This window comes from Thamnophis sirtalis, unplaced genomic scaffold (genome assembly GCF_051295495.1).
Source record: "Thamnophis sirtalis isolate CommonGarterSnake01/CBP01778 unplaced genomic scaffold, rThaSir2_p1.2 scaffold_2, whole genome shotgun sequence".
Classification (NCBI taxonomy): Eukaryota; Metazoa; Chordata; class Lepidosauria; order Squamata; family Natricidae; genus Thamnophis; species Thamnophis sirtalis.
Genome location: NW_028261382.1, coordinates 8,880,298 through 8,900,297, shown reverse-complemented (window position 1 = coordinate 8,900,297; position 20,000 = coordinate 8,880,298). Strand labels below are relative to the sequence as shown.

At 43.7% G+C, this 20,000-nt stretch overlaps 1 protein-coding gene across 1 annotated transcript in view; it reads left to right on the top strand.

Moving 5' to 3' along the window:
• FBN1 (fibrillin 1) overlaps positions 1-20,000 on the top strand; it is a 217,169-nt gene that overhangs the window by 95,793 nt on the left and 101,376 nt on the right. Inside the window, exons 16-20 of the mRNA XM_087704207.1 lie at positions 4,472-4,594; positions 9,114-9,236; positions 14,090-14,242; positions 18,190-18,243; positions 18,661-18,786. Coding sequence (XP_087560333.1) covers positions 4,472-4,594; positions 9,114-9,236; positions 14,090-14,242; positions 18,190-18,243; positions 18,661-18,786 — 579 coding nt within the window. The remainder of the gene's footprint in view (positions 1-4,471; positions 4,595-9,113; positions 9,237-14,089; positions 14,243-18,189; positions 18,244-18,660; positions 18,787-20,000) is intronic.

Sequence of the window (20,000 nt, the reverse complement as noted above, 5' to 3'; positions counted from 1 at the left end):
GAGAGCCAACCTAGAACTAAGGAGCAATTTCCCAACAGTGAGAACAATTAATTATAGCAATAGCAATAGCAATAGCAATAGCAATAGCAATAGCAATAGCAATAGCAATAGCAGTTAGACTTATATACCACTTCATAGGGCTTTCAGCCCTCTCTAAGCGGTTTACAGAGTCAGCATATCGCCCCCAACAATCCGGGTCCTCATTTCACCCACCTCGGAAGGATGGAAGGCTGAGTCAACCTTGAGCCATGAGATTTGAACCGCTGAACTGCAGATAACAGTCAGCTGAAGTGGCCTGCAGTACTGCACCCTAACCACTGTGCCACCTTGGCTCAATTAGTGGAACAACTTGCATTCAGAAGTTGTGGTGCTCCATCACTGAAAGATTTTAAGAAGAGATTGGACAGCCATAGGTCTAGAATGGTATACGGCCGTGATGGCAAACCTATGGCAGGCGTGCCCAAAGTGGCACATGGAATCATGTCGCCTGGCACGCCTGGCGTCAGCCGTTCCTCTTCCGGGTTTCTGGTGTGCATGGGCGTGTGACGATCAGCTCGCCTTTGTGCATGCGGCAACTGGAAGAGCTGGTCTGTGAGCATGTGCGCAGGCCAGCTGATCGGCGTGTGCGCATGAGTGTCAGTATCCAGAAGATTTTCCAGCTGGCGCACAAAACTGGAAGTAAATTTCTCGGGACGTGCATGCCCCTTGTGCAACTCCTCTTCCCGATTGCGGCCCAGACGAGTGTGTACACTTCCTTTTTGGCACTTGGTGCCGAAAAGGTTTGCCATCCCTGGTCTAGGGTCTCCTGCTTGAGCAGGGAGTTGGACTAGAAGACCTCCAAGGTCCCTTACAACTCTTGTTACTCTGTGTGGTTGGATCAGTGGATACTAAACTGCATGAGATCTGAAAGAAACAAGAAATTTCATAAACAGCTTTTATGATGGAAAGAGATACTCCTGGGAATGCTCTTTAGATCATCCGAAGCATCCTGAACTCATTAGCAAGGAACTCTTGCAACATATCCTGGTCCTTCTAAGAAATGCAAACACAGTTTTGGTGTGTTGAAACAATCCGTTCACCAAAATCTCACCAGTTCCACCAAATCTTTGCATTGAATTTGGACATTGGACGGTTGAAATCTCACGGGATTTGCTACTCCTGTGAGATATCGGCCATTGGGGAAAAATAATAAATAAATATTGGTTTTCTCTCACTGTTACACAAAATTGCATCACAGGGCCTGAGAAACCCTTGCGAGCTTCTCTCCTTTGAAATAAAAAGCAAAGTGGGTTTATTACATTCTCCTATACAGAGCGGGGTCGGCCATCTGCTCACATTTAACAAAAATTCAAGTGCTGGTCACAAGGCGCATTTTTTGGCAGAATATTATCTCAGTGATTCAGCTCTGAGATTCGGGGCCAACATTCTTGTTTGGGATAGAGACACATTTTTAAAAACCATAAATTACTTCTGCCTGATTTAGAATGTCAGAAGAAGGCAAACATGCCATAGACAGAGGAGTCATTTCAATATTAAGGGGAATTTCTCGATTTTTGAATATTCTTTTAAGGTCACTGTCCTTCAGGGATAAACGTGAGTTGCTACTTTGCTGATCTTTAATCCGTCGGCAGCCTAAAAAGCTGATGCAATCCTAAATTGCATTAACAGAGGGTTACACACAAGATTATGGGAGGTATTAATACTAGTCTATGAAGCCTTAGTAAGACCACACCTACCATGTTTCCCCAAAAATAAGACAAAAAAAATAAGCTTTATTTTCTGGGAGGTCTTATTACTTTTGAGGTTCATGGTCACCTCATGGCTGCTGCTGTGTTGCAACATTTTCAGGGTGGGCTTATTTTAGCACATGCGCTCAAAAGCCCGATTGGGCTTATTATCCAGGGAGGTCTTATTTTTGGGGAAACAGGGTAGAATACTGCATCCAGTTTTGGTCACCACACTATAAAAAAGATGTTGAGAATCTAGAAAGAGTGCAGAGAAGAGCAACCAAGAGAATTAGAGGACTAGAGGCTAAAACATACAATGAACGGTTGCAGGAACTGGGCATGGCTAGTCTAGTGAAGAGAAGGACCAAGGGAGACATGATAGCAGCCTTCCAATATTTGACAGTCTGCTACAGAGAGGAGGGGTGGTGGTGTCAAGCTATTTTCCAAAGCACCTGAAGGCCAGACAAGGAATAGTGGATGGAAACTGAAAAAAAAAGGAGAGATTCAACCTGGAAATAAGGAGAAATTTTCTGACAGTGAGAACAATCAACCAACAGAACAGAAGTTGCCTTCAGAAGTTATGGGAGCTTCATCACTGGAGGCTTTCCGGAAGAGGCTGTCAGAAATAGTGTAGGGTCTCCTGCTTGGGTGGGAGGTCTTAATCCTAGCTTGGAGGGAACGGCTAAAAGTTTGAGCTGCTTTTAGGTATTGGCCTAGATATTCTTTATCTGGAAATCTGTCAAGTTATTTCATTCATTCATTTCTCCCTCGCTTCACCCTCACTAAATCCCATGATTTAACAGCGATAAAACCACTGCAGTACAAAGTGTGATCGGAGAGAACATTTTTTTCGTGCCATTTTTTTCCATGCTGCCAAAAAGCCGCTGAGGCATCTGAATTGCATCAGCTCCTGAAGTAATGGCCTGTCCTTGTCTATAACCTCAAATTCAGAATTTTGTCTGAATTTGAAAAAAAATGGTACATTATTAAATATGGCTGCAGATGTGACCACTATTTGGGATTTCTGTATCAAGGAGAATATTAGCTCGGAGTTGAACTGTGAGGTCGTCGATGCTCTCTGAGCATGGTGGTTTTCTTGCAGATGTTTTATTACCCAATTAGACCAACACTTGAACGTTGGAGTCCTTGAAGTATGTCAAGGGACTGCCTCCTGCCGATTACCTCTCTCAGACCAATTAGATCGCACAGGTTGGGTCTCCTCCGGATTCCATCTGCCAGCCAATGTCGGCTGGCGACTCCCCGGGGGAGAGCCTTCTCTGTTGCAGCTCCGGCCCTCTGGAACGAGCTCCCTGTTGAGATCCAGATCCTTACTACCCTCCCGGCCTTCCGCAAAGCCACCAAGTCCTGGCTGTTCCAGCAGGCTGTGGGGGGCTGAGAAGCATTTACCTCCACAGAAATTGTGAATGTTGGTTCTGTTTTTAATATGTTGTCTTTGTCTCGTTCCCCCCTTTCCCTTGTCTTTTGTGAGCCGCCCGGAGTCCTCCGGGAGTGGGCGGCATACAAGACAAATAAATAAATAAATAAATAAATAAATAAATAAATAAATAAATAAATAAATAAATAAATAAATAAATAAATAAATAAATAAATAAATGTATGTCAGAGTTTGCAGTAGAAATCACACCCAATAAGCACCCACAGATAACTGATCCAGCAGGGTTCGTTAACTTCTTTATATGCATAATAACACATGAATAAATGCACAATACCAACAGCAGATTCTTCCAACGTGGTAGCAGTTACAAGCAAGCACGAAGCAGAGCGGAGCAGGCAGGAGTTTCAGTTCAGAGTTCAGAGCAGAATGCTAGCTTAGTTTCATTTCAGAGCTGAGCACAGGGCTAAGCCCCGCCCAGACTTGCTTTCCAAACAAGCCCCATTGGCTGGCCTTGTTACCATGCCTATTCATTGGCTGGCCTTGTTACCATGTCTCTGCTGGTCCATGAATATTCTGACAAAAGTTCTCTGAGCTTGGCTGTTTCCTTGCAGATGTTTCATGACCCAACTAGGTCGCCTCATCACAGCATTGATGATGTTACCTAGTTGGGTCATGAAACATCTGCAAGGAAACAGCCAAGCTCAAAGAGCAAACAATGTTTCAGCTTACTCGGATAATTGTAGACACTAACCGTTTTATACATTTTGCTTCCTTCTGCACAGAAGAAGATCCCCAAATCAGGCAATTATAATCAGTGCTAGTGACACTGTGCTAGTGACCGACACTGATGTTGTTACCTACTCTGGTTAATGAAACATCTGCAAGAATACTACCGAGGTCAGAGAGCCCCAAGACCTTCCGCATATCTTCCCCAGTGTTCTCCTGTTATGGTTAGTTTAGAATTGGACCTCCAGTATCAAAGGCCATCTGCTAATGCCATTTGTCTAAGGCCATGAGTGAGACGTCCTGCTGTGTTTGTGTCCTGCTTGTGTGGGCATCTGGTTGGCCACAGCTGGGACAAAATACCAGCCTTTGGTTTAGTTTACCAGATTTATTTTCACATTCCCACGGGTTGTTTTTTTTAAAAACTCAGGGAAGGAACTCGTGTTCCTCCAGATCTTACTGCGGTGTAATTTCTAGTAGCTGCAAACAAAACGATGTGTGGTCCACAATGCTGAGAGCCTTACTTTACTTGTAACATAAGAACAGATGCTGTTCACTTGGGATGATGTCCTGCTCTTTAACGATGGTGAACTTTGGTTTGACTGTGGGTTTGGTTTCTTTTTAGATATGGATGAATGCAGCATACGGAACATGTGTCTTAATGGGATGTGCATCAACGAAGATGGGAGTTTTAAGTGCATTTGCAAACCTGGCTTCCAGTTAGCCCCAGATGGACGTTACTGCAGAGGTAAGTGCTTATCTGCAGACATTGCAATGGGTGATGCTACCGAGTAGTAGTGCTAACTACCTTGATGTATGCCAGTGAGACTTGGGCTGTATACAGGAGGCAGGCTAGGCGATTGAACCACTTCCACACGACCTGCCTCCGTAGAATACTAAGGGTCCGGTGGCAGGTCACAGACACAGAGGTCTGGACTCAAAAGACACAGAGGTCTTCTCCAGACACAGAGGTCCTCTCCAGAGCAGGCCTGCCATCAGTTCACACCCTGCTGACGAATGCCCAGACACGCTGGGCAGGCCATGTTGCCAGACCATCGCATCCCCAAACAGCTCCTCTTATGGTGAACCGTCTCAAGGAAAGCGATTGCACGGGGGACAAAGGAGGTGATACGAAGACACGTTGAAAGCCTCCTTCAAGTCCCTGTATATCGACACCACTTCCTGGGAAACCCTGGCACAAGACTGATCGACATGACGCACGCCGATCAAACAAGGCTGCCAGACATCTGACAACCATGGCACAAGAGAAGCGGGCACTCCGCAAAGCCAGAGCGGCCAATGCTGCAACAATGGTGCCCACACATGTCTACACAACAAGTGGCAGAACATTTCATGCCCATATTGACCTTTCCAGCTACCTGTGGACACACCGTGGACAGCCCACAACCCTCTAGATGTCAAGGTTGTCTTCGAACACGATGGACAAACATCATCATTAGTGGGAGATATACTTAATATGAAGCATGCAGGGGCAAATATATGATCCTAAACACTCTGCATCAAATTTGGTATTGTGTTAATACAATTATTGTGTTCCAACACAGAAGAAAACTTGGCTGTTTTAATGAAGACCTTTTCAAATGTTCTGGATTTGAGAAGCTCCTTGGCAATATGCATTTTGACCACAAAATGGGGTGTTATGATGTTCCAAGGACACAACAAAAGAACAACACATCATTCATTTGAGGGTAGTGTCTTGGGATGGAAGGAAAATGGTTGAGTCTTTTGAGTTTATTTCTTGTGCGTCCAACTCATCTTCCAAGACCCAGGAAAAAGAAATGCATAAAATTTTGATCTTGCTTATGTGCAAGGTATGAGAGCCAGTTTGCAGATAGACTAGAAACTGGAAGACTGTGAGTTCTAATCTTCTTTTAGACATGAAAGTTGGCTGGGTGACTTTGAACCAGTCACTCTCCGTCAAAGTGCATACAGTGTCACTATGTGAGACAACCCTGGAGCAAATACAGTAAACAGAGTCTGTATTTAAATAGTGGTTTTATCTACAAAGAATGTATACATACACATACTGTAGTCAGACCTCAAACAAACAGCAATCAGCAATTACAGCATGGAAGCACACATGGAGAGAGAGATACGATCCAACAGGGCCTCTTCTTATTACAGGCTCTTAAAGTGATATCAGCCCCAAAACCTTGCTGACTCATTCTCAGCATTACATCATCATAGCAGCTGGTCAGCTCTTAAATCATTACCCTGGCACACTCTTTCAACAAACCTATCTCATAGCGGTTATTGTTGTGTGTAAAATAGGAGGAAAAAGCATTGTGCTCAGTGCCTTGAATGAAAGAAGGACAGGATATATAAATCTAGCATCCAAATAAACTATGGCCTCACCCATTTTGTATAATTGTTGCAGTCACTGCATTATTTGCCAAAAGTGTATCGTCCCCCTTTGGTCTTTAAAATATTCTCTGCTGTAAAATAAGTGAATATTCATGCAATAATCTCTGCTTCAGAGTATCTCTAGAATAATTCGTAAGATCGCCCAGGGCTGTCCCCAAGGTGCTTTTTCAAAAGGCAACTGGACTTCGTTTTCCCCCTGAAGATGTTTCGCTTCTCACCCAAGAAGCTTCTTCGGTTCTACAAGCGAATTGAAGAAGCTTCTCAGATGAGGAGCGAAAGGGCTTCAAGGAAAAACAAATCCCAGTTGCCTTTTGAAAAAGCACCTTGGGGACAACCATGACCTGGAGGACTGAGAATCTCCATAGATATACAACTCAGGGCTATCTTGCAAACCCACTAAACTGTTAGATTCAAGGCCCAGACTCAAGGCATTTAATCCCCATGCTAGACCATAGCACAATTTTTGTCTCTTATTGCAAAGAGGTTGAAACATAACCTTTTGCTTAAGGACGGTGCTGGGAACTGAGGAAAGTTTTAACAATTTGTTCGCCTTTTTGGCTTGGAGATTAGAAGCGAATGCGCCAAAGATATAAGCAGTTGGAGTTTTGAACTAGCCAGACTGTATTGTGTGCCAAATAACACAAGCTAAATGAAACACAGAGGTGTTTGGCTCTCCATTTGCCCTTTTAAGGTTGGGGGGCTGGGGGTAGGCAAAAGAAGGAAAAGGCCACCCATGCCAAATGTTGTGTATACTGAAGGGAGATGTTAGGATATGATTATATTGTTAAAGGTTACGCATCTACCCACTCGGTATTTTTAAAAGATTTCTCTAATTCTCAGTGTTTTGAAAGAGAGAGAGAGAAGAGGGAGGGTGGGTGGGTGGGTTAAAGGCACAATCACCATATCAGGAAAAGAAAGTCATTTATTTCCTGCTGGGCAGGGGTGTGTGAGCGCGTGTTTGTGTCAAACCAAGCAACAAACAAATTCGGGAACACAATTGTGATCAATTCACTGGTATGTGCGGAGCCTGAAAATTGGAAGACCAGGAAGGATTGTGGTACTTTATGGGAGAGCAAAAATAAATCCATGCAGAGAGAGAGAGAGAGGGAGAGAGGAAGAGAGAGGGAAAGGGAGGGGGGAGAGAGAGAGGGAGAGGGAGACAGGAAGAGAGGGAGGGAGGGAGAGAGAGGGAGGGAGAGGGGAAGAGAGGGAGGGAGGGAGAGAGAGGGAGAGAGAGGGGGAGAGGAAGGGAGAGGGGGAGAGAGAGAGAGGGAGAGAGAAGGAGGGAGGGGAGGGAGAGAAGGAGGGACAGACAGACAGACAGAGACAGAGAGATAGAGAGAGCAAGAGAGAGAAACACACACACACAGAGACACAGAGAGGGAGGGAGGGAGAGAGAGGGAGAGGGAGAGGCGGGAGAGGGAGAGAGAGGGAGAGAAGGAGAGAGAGGGAGGGAGAGAAGGAGGGACAGACAGACAGACAGACACAGACAGAGACAGAGAGAGATAGAGAGAGCAAGAGAGAGAAGCAGACAGACAGACAGACAGACACATACACACACACACAGACACAGAGAGAGAGAGAGACAGGCAGAGAGAGAAAAAGAGAGAGAGAGACCGAGAGAGAGACACGGACAGAGAGAAAGAGAAAGAGAGACAGAGACAGCTGATGCTTTTGGAAGATAATTGACTTTGCAATAAAAGAGAATATCTTTAGTTCAGAGTGAATTGTGGAATCTGTGGTCCACTCTGAGTTTGGTTATTTGCTTGGAGATGTTTCATTACCCAACTAGGTAACATCATCAGTGTACTTGAGTGTGGGATTTGCAGCCTATCTGTGTACAATAGCTTGCCCAGACAGTGTTGGTGGTAGTGTGGTTATCCCCTTGGTAGTTCCTTGTACTTGGTCCTTTTCCCCCCCTTTGCTAGTTATGGGTAATTTCAACACTTCTGTAATCAAGGAACTGCCAAGGAGAAGGACATTTATGTATTTACCCACAGGGCTTATATGCCTCTCCAATCCAAGCTGACTGAGTGGCTTTCAGAACATGTTTACAGAAATAAAGTTAAAAGTGCAAAGCCTAAAGCATAAATAACAACACGTACAACATGCAGTTGCCGGAGAAAGAACAGGACATTCATTAAATTTCCACGTTACAGGAGGGAACAGCTCATAACATTCTCACCTCCAGGTTACAGCTCTCCTGAATAAACCAGGTTTTGTGGCAGGTCTGAAATCCATCAGTTGTGGTAGACATCCAGACCTCAAAGAAAATGCTACAAGGATTGAGCAGGCCTTCTTCGAGAGCCCCTTTCTAGATCTGGAGGGGTTCCCATCTATGGGATCTTATAGAGTCAGTTGGAAGAAGGTGATGCTCAAGATATCCACCCAACAGACTAAAAAGGTAAAGGTTCCCCTGCACGTGTGTGCTAGTCACTCCTGACTCTAGGGGGGCAGCCCTCACCTCTGTTTCAAAGCCAAAGAGCCAGCGCTGTCCGAAGACATCTTCATGGTCATGTGGCCATCATGACTAAATGCCAAAGGTGCATGGAACGCTGCTACCTTCCCACCAAAGGTGGCTCCTATTTTTCTACTTGCATTTTCACATGCTTTTGAATTGCTAGGTTGGCAGAAGCTGGGACAAGTCACGGGAGCTCACTCTGTTATGCGGCGCTAGGGATTCGAACCTCTGAACTGCCGACCTTTCTGATCGATAAGCTCAGCGTCTTAGCCCCTGAGCTCCCACGTCCCTCAGCCCAACAGACTATGAGCTATTTATTTCTGCACACCATGAATCAGCTCCATGGAACCCTTGCCTCTCATCCCAAGTAGGGAACCCAACTTTAATCTTCAACAAAAACTCTCTCTTTTTCTTTGGACAGATATTGATGAATGCGAGACACCAGGAATATGCATGAACGGACGCTGCGTCAACACCGACGGCTCTTTCAAATGCGAATGCTTCCCTGGCCTGGCGGTTGGGCTGGATGGACGCGTGTGTGTCGGTAAGAGAAAGTCGTGGCTGACGGTTATGGTTCAGGGGCTTTGCTCTAGAGAAAAGCTCCAGAACAGGATTTCCAAATCTGGTGCCTTCCAAATGTGTTAGGACAGTGGTAGTCAACCTGGTCCCTACCGCCCACTAGTGGGCGTTCCAGCTTTCATGGTGGGCGGTAGGGGTTTGCTGTAACTCTGCTTTATAAATTTTATAAAGTAAAGGGCTTATAAAGCCCTTCATGGTATTGGACCTGGGTACTTGAGAGACCGCCTGCTGCCAATTACCTCCCAAAGACCAATTAGATCGCATAGGGTCGGCCTCCTCCGGGTCCCGTCTACCAGCCAATGCCATCTGGCTACGACCCGGGGGAGGGCCTTCTCTGTTGCAGCTCCGGCCCTTTGGAACCAACTCCCCGCGGAGATTCGGATCCTCAGCTCTCTCCCGGCCTTCCAAAAAGCCTTTAAAACCTGGCTGTGTCGGCAGGCCTGGGGTTGATGAGTCCTCTTCCCCTCTCGACAGGTATGGTTGTTGGTTATTTTAAATATGTGTCTTGTATTGTATGTTCCCTTCCCCGTTTGAGTTGTTCGCCGCCCTGAGTCCCTGCAAAGGGAATATGGCGGCATATAAATAAAACAAAACTTCAAACTTCAAACTTCAAACTTCAATATTTTATAAATCACCATGACTGTGGAACCGGTGGGCGATTAGAAAATTTTACTACTAACAGAGATAAAAAAGTGGGCGGTAGGTATAAAAAGATTGGCTACCCCTGTGTTAGGACTTGAGAAGATTGCAGAATTCTCGGTCAAGGTGGGTTTAGCAATTCTGGATGTGGATGTTTCGTCATGTCTACACCGAAAATAAGACCTCCCCGGATAATTAGCCCAATCGGACTTTGGAGAGCATGCACTAAAATAAACCCTCCCCGCATAATAAGCCAAATCGTTGCAGCCCTAAGCCATCCAAAATGGGCTGCATGGAGACTCCTGGGCCGGGCAGGGTGGAGAGGCAGGGGCGGGGTGTGGAGGGCAGGGCCAGCCAGCGGTGGGATTTGGAGGTTCTCCGAACCAGGCATAACTGGTTAGCTACGGGTTCTCCCCAATGGTGGGTCCCAGATCCCATTGCAACCGGTACGCTGCGCACGTGGCCGGGTGTCCCACTCAGGCATGCGCACGCCACCGCCCTGCGACACTCAGCTGCTCAGCGGTGGTCACACAAGTGCCGCACACTGGCCCGTCACATTATAAATAGCCATAGAACGCAGGTGGGCGGGCAGATGGGCCAAACGAGCCACCGTACCAGTACGGTGGCTGCTGCTCTCGGCTACTACCGGTATGTCCGTACCGGGCCGTACCACCTGGAACACACCATTAACCAGGGTGAATCTGTAGCAGCTCACCCCTGAATGTTCCTGAGCATAGAATACCAATTGATTAACAGGGCCGATGAGTCCCATTCGCTGTGCAATTGATGTGTCTTTTAATACAAGTTTCCTCCTTGCAACCTCGTTTTGCAAGGGCTAGGAAAGAAACAAAACAATGTTCAATTAGTAGGATTTTAGCAATTAAAATGTTCTCTCTGGCTCTTCCTAATTTGGTGTGAAGCAGGAATGCGCCGTTGCTGTTTTCCACAGGGAGAGGGGGAAAAAAACCCAGAACGATCCTTTAAAAAAAAATCTAAGAGCATGTAGGAAATCATTAATAACATGCTTCTGATAAGCCCCAAACTCTGCACAGATTGTGCTGTGGTTCAGCTTCTTGCAAACGTGATTCAGATCTCGAGCACACAGAAAGGCAACGCGGAATATGAAGGAGGCGGGGAGCCAGAATGATTTGAATCTGCCTTAAAATGGAGTCGCTCCATTATCCTGATTCATTCCAAGAGTTATCTATGAATTAGGAATTTGTTCCAAATTCCTGCTTTTAAAATAAATGCAAGATGGCAGGGCTGACCTAAGTTCTGGTACACGGAGTGACTTTCCGTCAAATTAACATACCTTAGCAAATGGCAACCTGATTAACTCTCTGTTTGTATATTTAGCCTTTGACAGGTTGGCAAAATAACGGAGCAGGATTGTTTTAGCAAGCAGAGTGCCAATGGTTATAACTCTTAAGTCAGGTTGAAATAGTTGAAGAAGAGATAAACGCCTTCTGACAGTTTGTCACTACTTCTCTAGCCGGATAATCCAAAATTAGTTACCGCCCGTATCCCCCAGTTTGATTTAATCCTATTGGAGACACCAATGACCTATGGAGAAAAATAAAATAAAAATATCCCTGACTTGGCAGAAATGGATAGTTTCCACCCATGGGAATGGAGTAGCTAAATGTAAAAGAGGAAAGCATTAGTAAAACCATGGATTAATCCTTTGGGTAGGAGCCTTAGATTAAAGAAAAATAAAATTCCCCTGGAATCTGGTAATTTGGAAGGCTAAAATTTGGTGATGACTCTTGGGCGTTCCTGAAAGTAGGACAAGAAGCAATGGGTGGAAATTAACCAAGGAGAGAAGCAACTTAGAACTAAGGAGGAATTTCCTAACAGTGAGGACAATTAATCAGTGGAACAACTTGCCTCCAGAAGTTGTGAATGCTCCAACACTGGAAGGTTTTAAGAAGATGTTGGATATCCATTTGTCTGAAGTGATGTAGGGTTTCCTGCCTAGGCAGGGGGTTGGACTAGAAGACCTCCAAGATCCCATCCACCTCTGTTATTCTATTCTATTCCTTGAGAAAATTATTTTTCGATTGTCAGCATAGGACTTGAGGGGCAAATTTTTTTGGCCTTACAAGCCATCTTCAACCTACCACCACAAGTGAGCCTGAAATTTATGTTGCTAAGCGAGACAGTGGTTAAGTGAGTTTTGTCCCATTTTACGACCAATCTTGCCACCGCTGTTAAGTGAATCCCTGCAGTTGTTAAGTTAGGGACATGGCCATTAAGGTGAGTCTGGCTTTCCCATTGACTTTGCTTGTCAGTCGGTCCTTAAAAGGGGATCATGTGACCTTGGGACATAGCAACGGTCGTAAGTATGAACCCATTGGTCAAACACCTGAATTTTGATCAAATGATCATGGGGCCGCTACGAAGGTCGTAAGTGTGAAAAATGGTCATATAAGTCACTTTCCTTTCAGTGCCATTGTAACTTTGAACGGTCACTAAGTGAGGACTCCCTGTATTCAAAGATTTCCTTGACGAGCTCAGCATTATGTGATGGCATCTGCCTACAGACAGCCCTCAAGTTACAACGATTTGATTAGCGACCGTTGAAAGTTACGAAAGCGCTGAAATATAGCGACTTATGATTTACATTCGTTTTTCACACTTACACCAGTATATCCCCTTACTGACGTGGTCAAAATTCGGGCACTTAGCAACTGGCATGTACTTATGACTGTTGCACTTTTCCTGGGTTCCGTGCTCACCATTTGTAAACTTTCTAGCCGGCTCCCAATGAACCAAGTCAAGGGGGGGAAGCCAGATTCGCTTAACGACTGTGTGATTCTCTTAACGACGGCAGCGATTTGCTTAACAACTGCAGCAAAAAAAAAAAGGCTGTAAAAAGGGGACAAAATTCTCTTTAACAACTGCCTTACTTTAGCAATGGAAATTCTGGACGCGGTTGGGCTTGTAAGTTGAGGGCCATCTGTAGTTCTCCTGGCAGAAGAAAGAGTGTGGGAAGGCCTTCTCTGCAGATGACTTCCTCGTCTAGACCGCAGTCTGGAGGTTTCCAGGTGGTTCTCCATCCAGGCAGTTTCCAGAACTAGCCTTGTTTTAGGGTCTGGAATTAGTTTCGGTTAGTTAAATGCTGCCACCTGCTGCAGCTTCTCTGCGCACAGTCACCGGCATCAGTTCTGTTGAGCTTCCATGAGAAAACACAGCTAGACTTGGGCAGAATAGAATAGAATAGAATAGAAGACAAGAGAAGAGAAGAGAAGTGAAGACGATAGAATAGAATAAATAGAATAGAATAGAAGACAAGAGAAGACAAGAGAATAGAAGAGAAGTGAAGACAAGAGAATAGAATAGAATTAATAGAATAGAATAGAAGACAAGAGAAGACAAGAGAATAGAAGAGAAGTGAAGACAAGAGAATAGAATAGAATTAATAGAATAGAATAGAAGACAAGAGAATAGAATAGAATAAATAGAAGAGAAGAGAAGTGAAGACAAGAGAATAGAATAGAATAAATAGAATAGAAGACAAGAGAACAGAATAGAGTAAATAGAATAGAAGACAAGAGAATAGAATAGAAGACAAGAGAATAGAATAGGATAGGATAGAATAAATAGAATAGAAGACAAGAGAATAGAATAGAATAGAATAGAATAGAATAAATAGAATAGAATAGAAGACAAGAGAATAGAATAAATAGAATAGAATAGAAGGCAAGGTAATAGAATAGAATAAATAGAAGACAAGATAATAGAATAGAATAAATAGAATAGAATAAAAGACAAGAGGACAGAACAGAAAGAATAGAATAGAAAAACAATGGAATAGGATAGGATATGATAGAATAGGGCAGGGGGAGCTTCCAATGATTGTGCGGATCAGCTGTGAGCCGCGCGATCCTCGGAAGCTTTTTTTTTTTACTATCAGTTTGCAGAACCAACGACAATCATCCCTACTGGTTTGCGCAAACCGGTGCAAACTGGCAGCATTTCACCCCTGCTCCAAACTGCTTAGAAAGTTAACAACCGGTTCTCCCGAATAGGTGCCAACTGGAAAAATGCCACCACTGGTTGTAACCTCAAACGGTCGCTAAACATGGCAAATTGCCATGAAAATCAGGACTATCTGTACAGCTTTCCGAGTGAACGCGTTTGACAGCTTATTTTTGTTTTTAAATCTCTCTTGTTCAGATACGCACATGCGAAGCACATGCTATGGGGAATACAGAAGAGGCCAGTGCGTTAAACCCTTATTTGGTGCCGTCACAAAATCCGAATGCTGCTGTGCGAGCACAGATTATGCCTTTGGAGAGCCTTGCCAACCATGCCCTGCACAAAACTCAGGTAACCGCGCGATTTAGCCACCCTGAGACTTCGATCCTTTTTTTGTCCTTGGTAAAGATGTTCAGAATGCCAGAAGAGAAGGTTTGGTTAACACCAGACTGAGGTGCTAACAATGCTTGGATTCAAACGTTTCGGACCACAGGGTTGTCAAAATATCTAACAAATGCTACTCTGAAATTTTTTAAAAACTTATTTTGTTCGGTGGCAGGCTATATAATTATTTTTTCTGCATGTTCTCGTTCATCCTGAATTTTGTCTGCTTTTTAAACCTTCTTACGATTTTGCCATTTCTTTAAGTAGCCTTTTCTAAAATGTTTCATCTATCTATCTATCTATCTATCTATCTATCTATCTATCTATCTATCTATCTATCTATCTATCCATCCATCCATCCATCCATCCATCCATCCATCCATCCATCCATCCATCCATCCATCCATCCATCCATCTATCTATCTATCTATCTATCTATCTATCTATCTAGTATGTCTATCATCTATCATTTATCAGCTGTCTGTCATACCTGAGTGTCTGTCTATCATCTATCATCTATCATCCCCCCTCTCTTTATATCTATCTTATCTTATCTTATCTTATCTTATCTTATCTTATCTTATCTTGTCTTATCTTATCTTATCTTATCCTATCCTATCCTATCCTATCCTATCCTATCCTATCCATCCATCCATCCATCCATCCATCCATCCATCCATCCATCCATCCATCTATAATCATTGAGTGATGATAGAATTATCATCCATCAACTATCAGATAGATCTATGATCTATCTATCATCTATCATCCATCATCCGTCTATCATCTGTCTGTCTGTCTGTCTGTCTGTCTGTCTGTCTGTCTGTCTGTCTGTCTGTCTGTCTGTCTGTCTGTCTGTCTGTCTGCCTGCCTGCCTGCCTGCCTGCCTGCCTGCCTGCCTGCCTGCCTGCCTCTCTATCTATCTATCTATCTATCTATCTATCTATCTATCTATCTATCTATCTATCTATCTATCTATCTATCTATCTATCTATCATATATCTATCTGCGTCTATCTATCTATCTATCTATCTATCTATCTATCTAATCTAATCTAATCTAATCTAATCTAATCTAATCTATCTATCATCATTGAGTAAACTCATATGCTGTCTATCTTACTATCAAACAAACCTAGTTCCTTACAAAAGGGTACCTGCCGAAACCTGTGGTGTGTTGATTTTATTTGGGGGCAAAAAAGGTATGTTGGAAGGAAAATTTGTTATATAATGACAAATTCTTCTAGGACAGGTGTGCAAAAATCTTTATAATGTAGTAGCTGATGATAAAATGGCCTTTGATGTGACTGTAATATCAGGGATTGTGCATTTCGCACGCCCCTAACGGAGGATAGAAGAAATGGAAAATGACATCATTCTGTAAGAAGTTTTTTAGGGTCATAGAACTTGCCAAATACTGTAAATATTCTCAAATGTATGTTTGCACATTGTAGCTGTAATCCGTTTTCCCCAAACTCCTCCTAAATTGTAATCTCTGCTTAGGCGGTGGTTATTGTAACACCACTGACGTTTCTTGGCCCTGTCTCTCAAGAGAAAGAATATTCTGGAACGCTGAATCCAGAATATTGTGTGTATTGTGTGTGTGTGTGTGGTTTTTTTTCCTAAAAGAAAAGGTATCATAAGAAGTCCGCACATGTTTAACCTTTATTTTAACTGGCAGTACTGGGAAGGAGGCAGGGAGGCTCTCTTGAAGCGAATTCAACTGGCTTTAATCAACGTGCAAACTTGAAAGAAAGACTGCTACCCTCGGCCATGTTAGTTCAAACAGCACGGAAGGTTCTGGAGAGCGATCGGAGCAAGGAAAACCCTGCTGCTATCAGCTCTCCTTTTTAAAAAAACTATGCAACTGAGCCGAAACATTTTGTAAATGCAAATGGCCCTGCGCCACAGACTTCTGTTTTGCATTTGAATTAATTTCACAGAACATTTCCACATGTGGAAGCATTCTCTCTCTCCCTCTCTCCCTCTTTCCCTCTCTCCCTCTCTCCCTCTCTCCCTCTCTCCCTCTCTGTCTCTCTCTCTGTCTCTCTCTGTCTCTTTCTGTCTCTCTGTCTCTGTCTCTTTCCCTCTCTCTCTGTCTCTCTCTCTGTCTCTCTCTGTCTCTTTCTGTCTCTCTCTCTCTCTGTCTCTTTCTGTCTCTCTGTCTCTCTCTGTCTCTCTCTCTCTCTGTCTCTTTCCCTCTCTCTCTGTCTCTCTCTCTCTGTCTCTCTCTGTCTCTTTCTGTCTCTTTCTGTCTCTCTGTCTCTCTCTGTCTCTTTCTATCTCTCTCTCTCTGTCTCTTTCTGTCTCTCTGTCTCTCTCTGTCTCTCTCTCTGTGTCTCTTTCCCCCTCTCTCTGTCTCTCTCTCTCTGTCTCTCTCTGTCTCTTTCTGTCTCTCTGTCTCTCTCTGTCTCTCTCTGTCTCTCTCTGTCTCTCTCTCTCTCTGTCTCTTTCCCTCTCTCCATTCTTCCCTCCACCATCCTTTTCTACTCTACTTCCCCTTCTTTTCTCCTTCTCCTCTCTCTTCAATCCACTCCTCCTTATCCTCCTCATCTTCCCCCCCTTACCCTCTCTCCTATCCCTCTCTTCCTATCTTTCTTCTCTCCTTTCCCACTCTTCCTCTCATTCACTTGGTGTATTTCAACTTCTGAGCAAACTCCATTCTATTCTGATGGTATTTATGCTTCCATATCAATCTACTTAACATATCTTAGTTTTAAAGAAAAAATAAGAGAAGACAGTATACATGTGCAATCATATTACATTAAAATCTAACACCCCTCATCAAGCCTGATATTCATCCCTCCCTCTCCCCCTCCCCCCCAACCTCCCCCCCCCAACCTTCCCTCCCCCAACTTCCCAGGATGTTTTTATATCCCTGGAAACCGCCTTGAGTCATCACGTGTGAATAGGCGGCAATATAAATTTTCTAATAAATAAATAAAATAAATACATCCTCCAGTCTTAAAAACTCCCAGAAGAGGGAGGGAAGGAACCTGCTTCAAAACAGTTGCATTTCAACGTCTTCCGATTGCAAACTTTGCGTTTGTGTATTCTGGGTAGCATGCCCCCAATTACAGTAGTGGCTAAAATTGTGGAAAGTCCCCAAAATTTGGGAAAAGTGTATCTCCTAAAACTAGCTAATAATACCACTTTTATTTTTGGAGTAGTACCATAAAATGATATATCAATGGAAAGATAATTTAACCAGGAATGTAATGCAATAACTTTGATGAAGGGTTTGCTATTAGAATAGCAGTTATAACGAAGAAAAGTGAAATGAGATATACAAAAATTATCACCATAGAAAAGACGAGGTATACAAAAATTATCACCACGTCAGTTAATAGTTTAGTTTAGTTTAGTTTTATTTGTCATTTATAGGCCGCCCTTTTCCCTGAGGGGACTCAGGGCGGCTTACAATTCGTGGGAAGGAGTGCAAGACAAAACATAAAATATGTGAATTTTATACTTAGTAGGGTAACCTTTAGCATGAATTATGGCCTTACAATGTCTTCCCACTGAGTGAACCAAGTCTTTTAGTTCTGCAGCTGTTACAGTGTGAAACCAAGATCAAACAATTGCTCCTATTAACTGGGTGTTACAGCTGGGTCGCTTGTGACTAACAAGTTTCTTTAATTGGCTCCATGGATTTTCAATTGGGTTAAGATCTGGGTTATTCCCAGGCCATTCAAGCAGTAGAATATGATTATTTTGAAACCCCCCCCCCAAAAAAAGTGCTGTTAATAGCCATCAAATCTCAAAAAATACACTTTTCCCAAAAGGTTTCCACAATTTTGGCCACTACGGTACTCCAAAATCATCTTGTAGAAGACTCCGTTTAACTTCTGCATTTTTTTCTTCAATATATTCTGAATCTCTTGTCTAATTTTTCTCATTTGTTTCTTCTTCCAGAGGAATATCATGGTCTTTGTAGCAGTGGGCCAGGAATTACGGCATCAGGAAATGGTAAGCTTGTAGCTGAGTTTCATTCAAAATCGGTGTTAAGGAGTACGGGATGACATTTGCAGGAAACGCACTAGAGAAAAGATAGATAAATGAATGTCCTCGTTGTTCTCATCATCATAATTTAATGACCTCATCACCCCTTGCAGGGTGGGGTCTAGGAAACTGAATGAAGCCAGCAGAGTGTTTTAATGGCCAGATGCCCTTCCTGTCACCAATGAGGAGTTTTGTTCACTAGATATATTCTCATTGTGCCCCGAGAGAAAAATATCTGCCTCTACCTAGGATTGAACTCACAGCCTCCTGATTGTGAGGCAAGAGCGCCACCTCTAGGCCACTGCATCACACTGATGTCCTGGTTGTTCTGATGGGTTAAAAAAAAATTGCACATACCTGTTACTTTTTTTTTTTTTTTTGCAGATATCAATGAATGTGCGTTGAATCCTGACATCTGTCCCAATGGAGTCTGTGAAAATCTGCGTGGAACATATAAATGCATATGTAACTCTGGATATGAGGTGGATTCAACTGGCAAAGTCTGCTTAGGTAGGGCGTTTTCCGTATTATAGCAATAGCAATAGCAGTTAGACTTATATACAGCTTCATGGGGCTTTCAGCCCTCTCTAAGCGGTTTACAGAGTCAGCATATCGCCCCCAACAACAATCCGGGTCCTCATTTTACCCACCTCGGAAGGATGGAAGGCTGAGTCAACCCTGAGCCGGTGAGATTTGAACAGCCGAATTGCAGAACTGCAGTCAGCTGAAGTAGCCTGCAGTGCTGCATTTAACCACTGCGCCACCTCGGCCGTATTTCTCTAACACTTTCCCAGATTGTAGCTCATCATTTAAAAAAAAAACTTCTTAAGTTTCTAAGAAGATGTTGGATAACCCTTTGTCTGAAGCGGTGTAGGGTTTCCTGCCTAAGCAGGGGGTTGGACTAGAAGACCTCCAAGGTCCCTTCCAACTCTGCTATTCTATTCTGCATTAGTTTCAACGTACAGGTGGGGTTTACCGTTGGCTGCTCTTATTTCTGCTTATCCTTTTAATTTTCTTCTCATCTTCCCGATTCCCCCTGGGCTACGTTTTCCTTTGTTATCAGATTGCGTGATCCTTATTTGTCCATTCAACCTAGGAAGGTTATTTTTTCCTGCATGGTGAGAGCTCAACTACCTTCCCCGCCTTGAAGCAGGAAGCATGCAACACTTGCACTGTGCCCAATCTGATGAAAAGAAGGACTAGGGGTGACATGATCGCAATCTTCCGATATCTCGGGAGCTGCCACAAGGAAGAGGGAGTCAAGCTGTTCTCCAAGGCACCTGAGTGTAGAACAAGAAGCAATGGGTGGAAACTAATCAAGGAGAGAAGCAACCTAGAACTAAGGAGAAATTTCCTGACAGTCAGAACAATTAATCAGTGGAACAACTTGCCTCCAGAAGTTGTGAATGCTCCAACACTGGGGTTTTTTAAGAAGATGTTGTATAGCCATTTGTCTGAAGTGGTGTAGGCTCTCCTGCCTAAGCAGGGGGTTGGACTAGAAGACTTTTAAGGTCCCTTCCAACTCTGCTATTCTGTTCTGTTCTGTTCTGTTCTATTCTATTCTATTCTACTTTACTCTACTCCTAAGGGTGGAGTGAAGTGAGTCATCAGCCTAAAGTCGTTACATTCCCGCAAATTGACTAAATCCAATACCTCTTGAATTCTATTGACAGATATGAATTCCATATATGGTGCCAACTGAGGACTGAACGTTAGTTGACTAG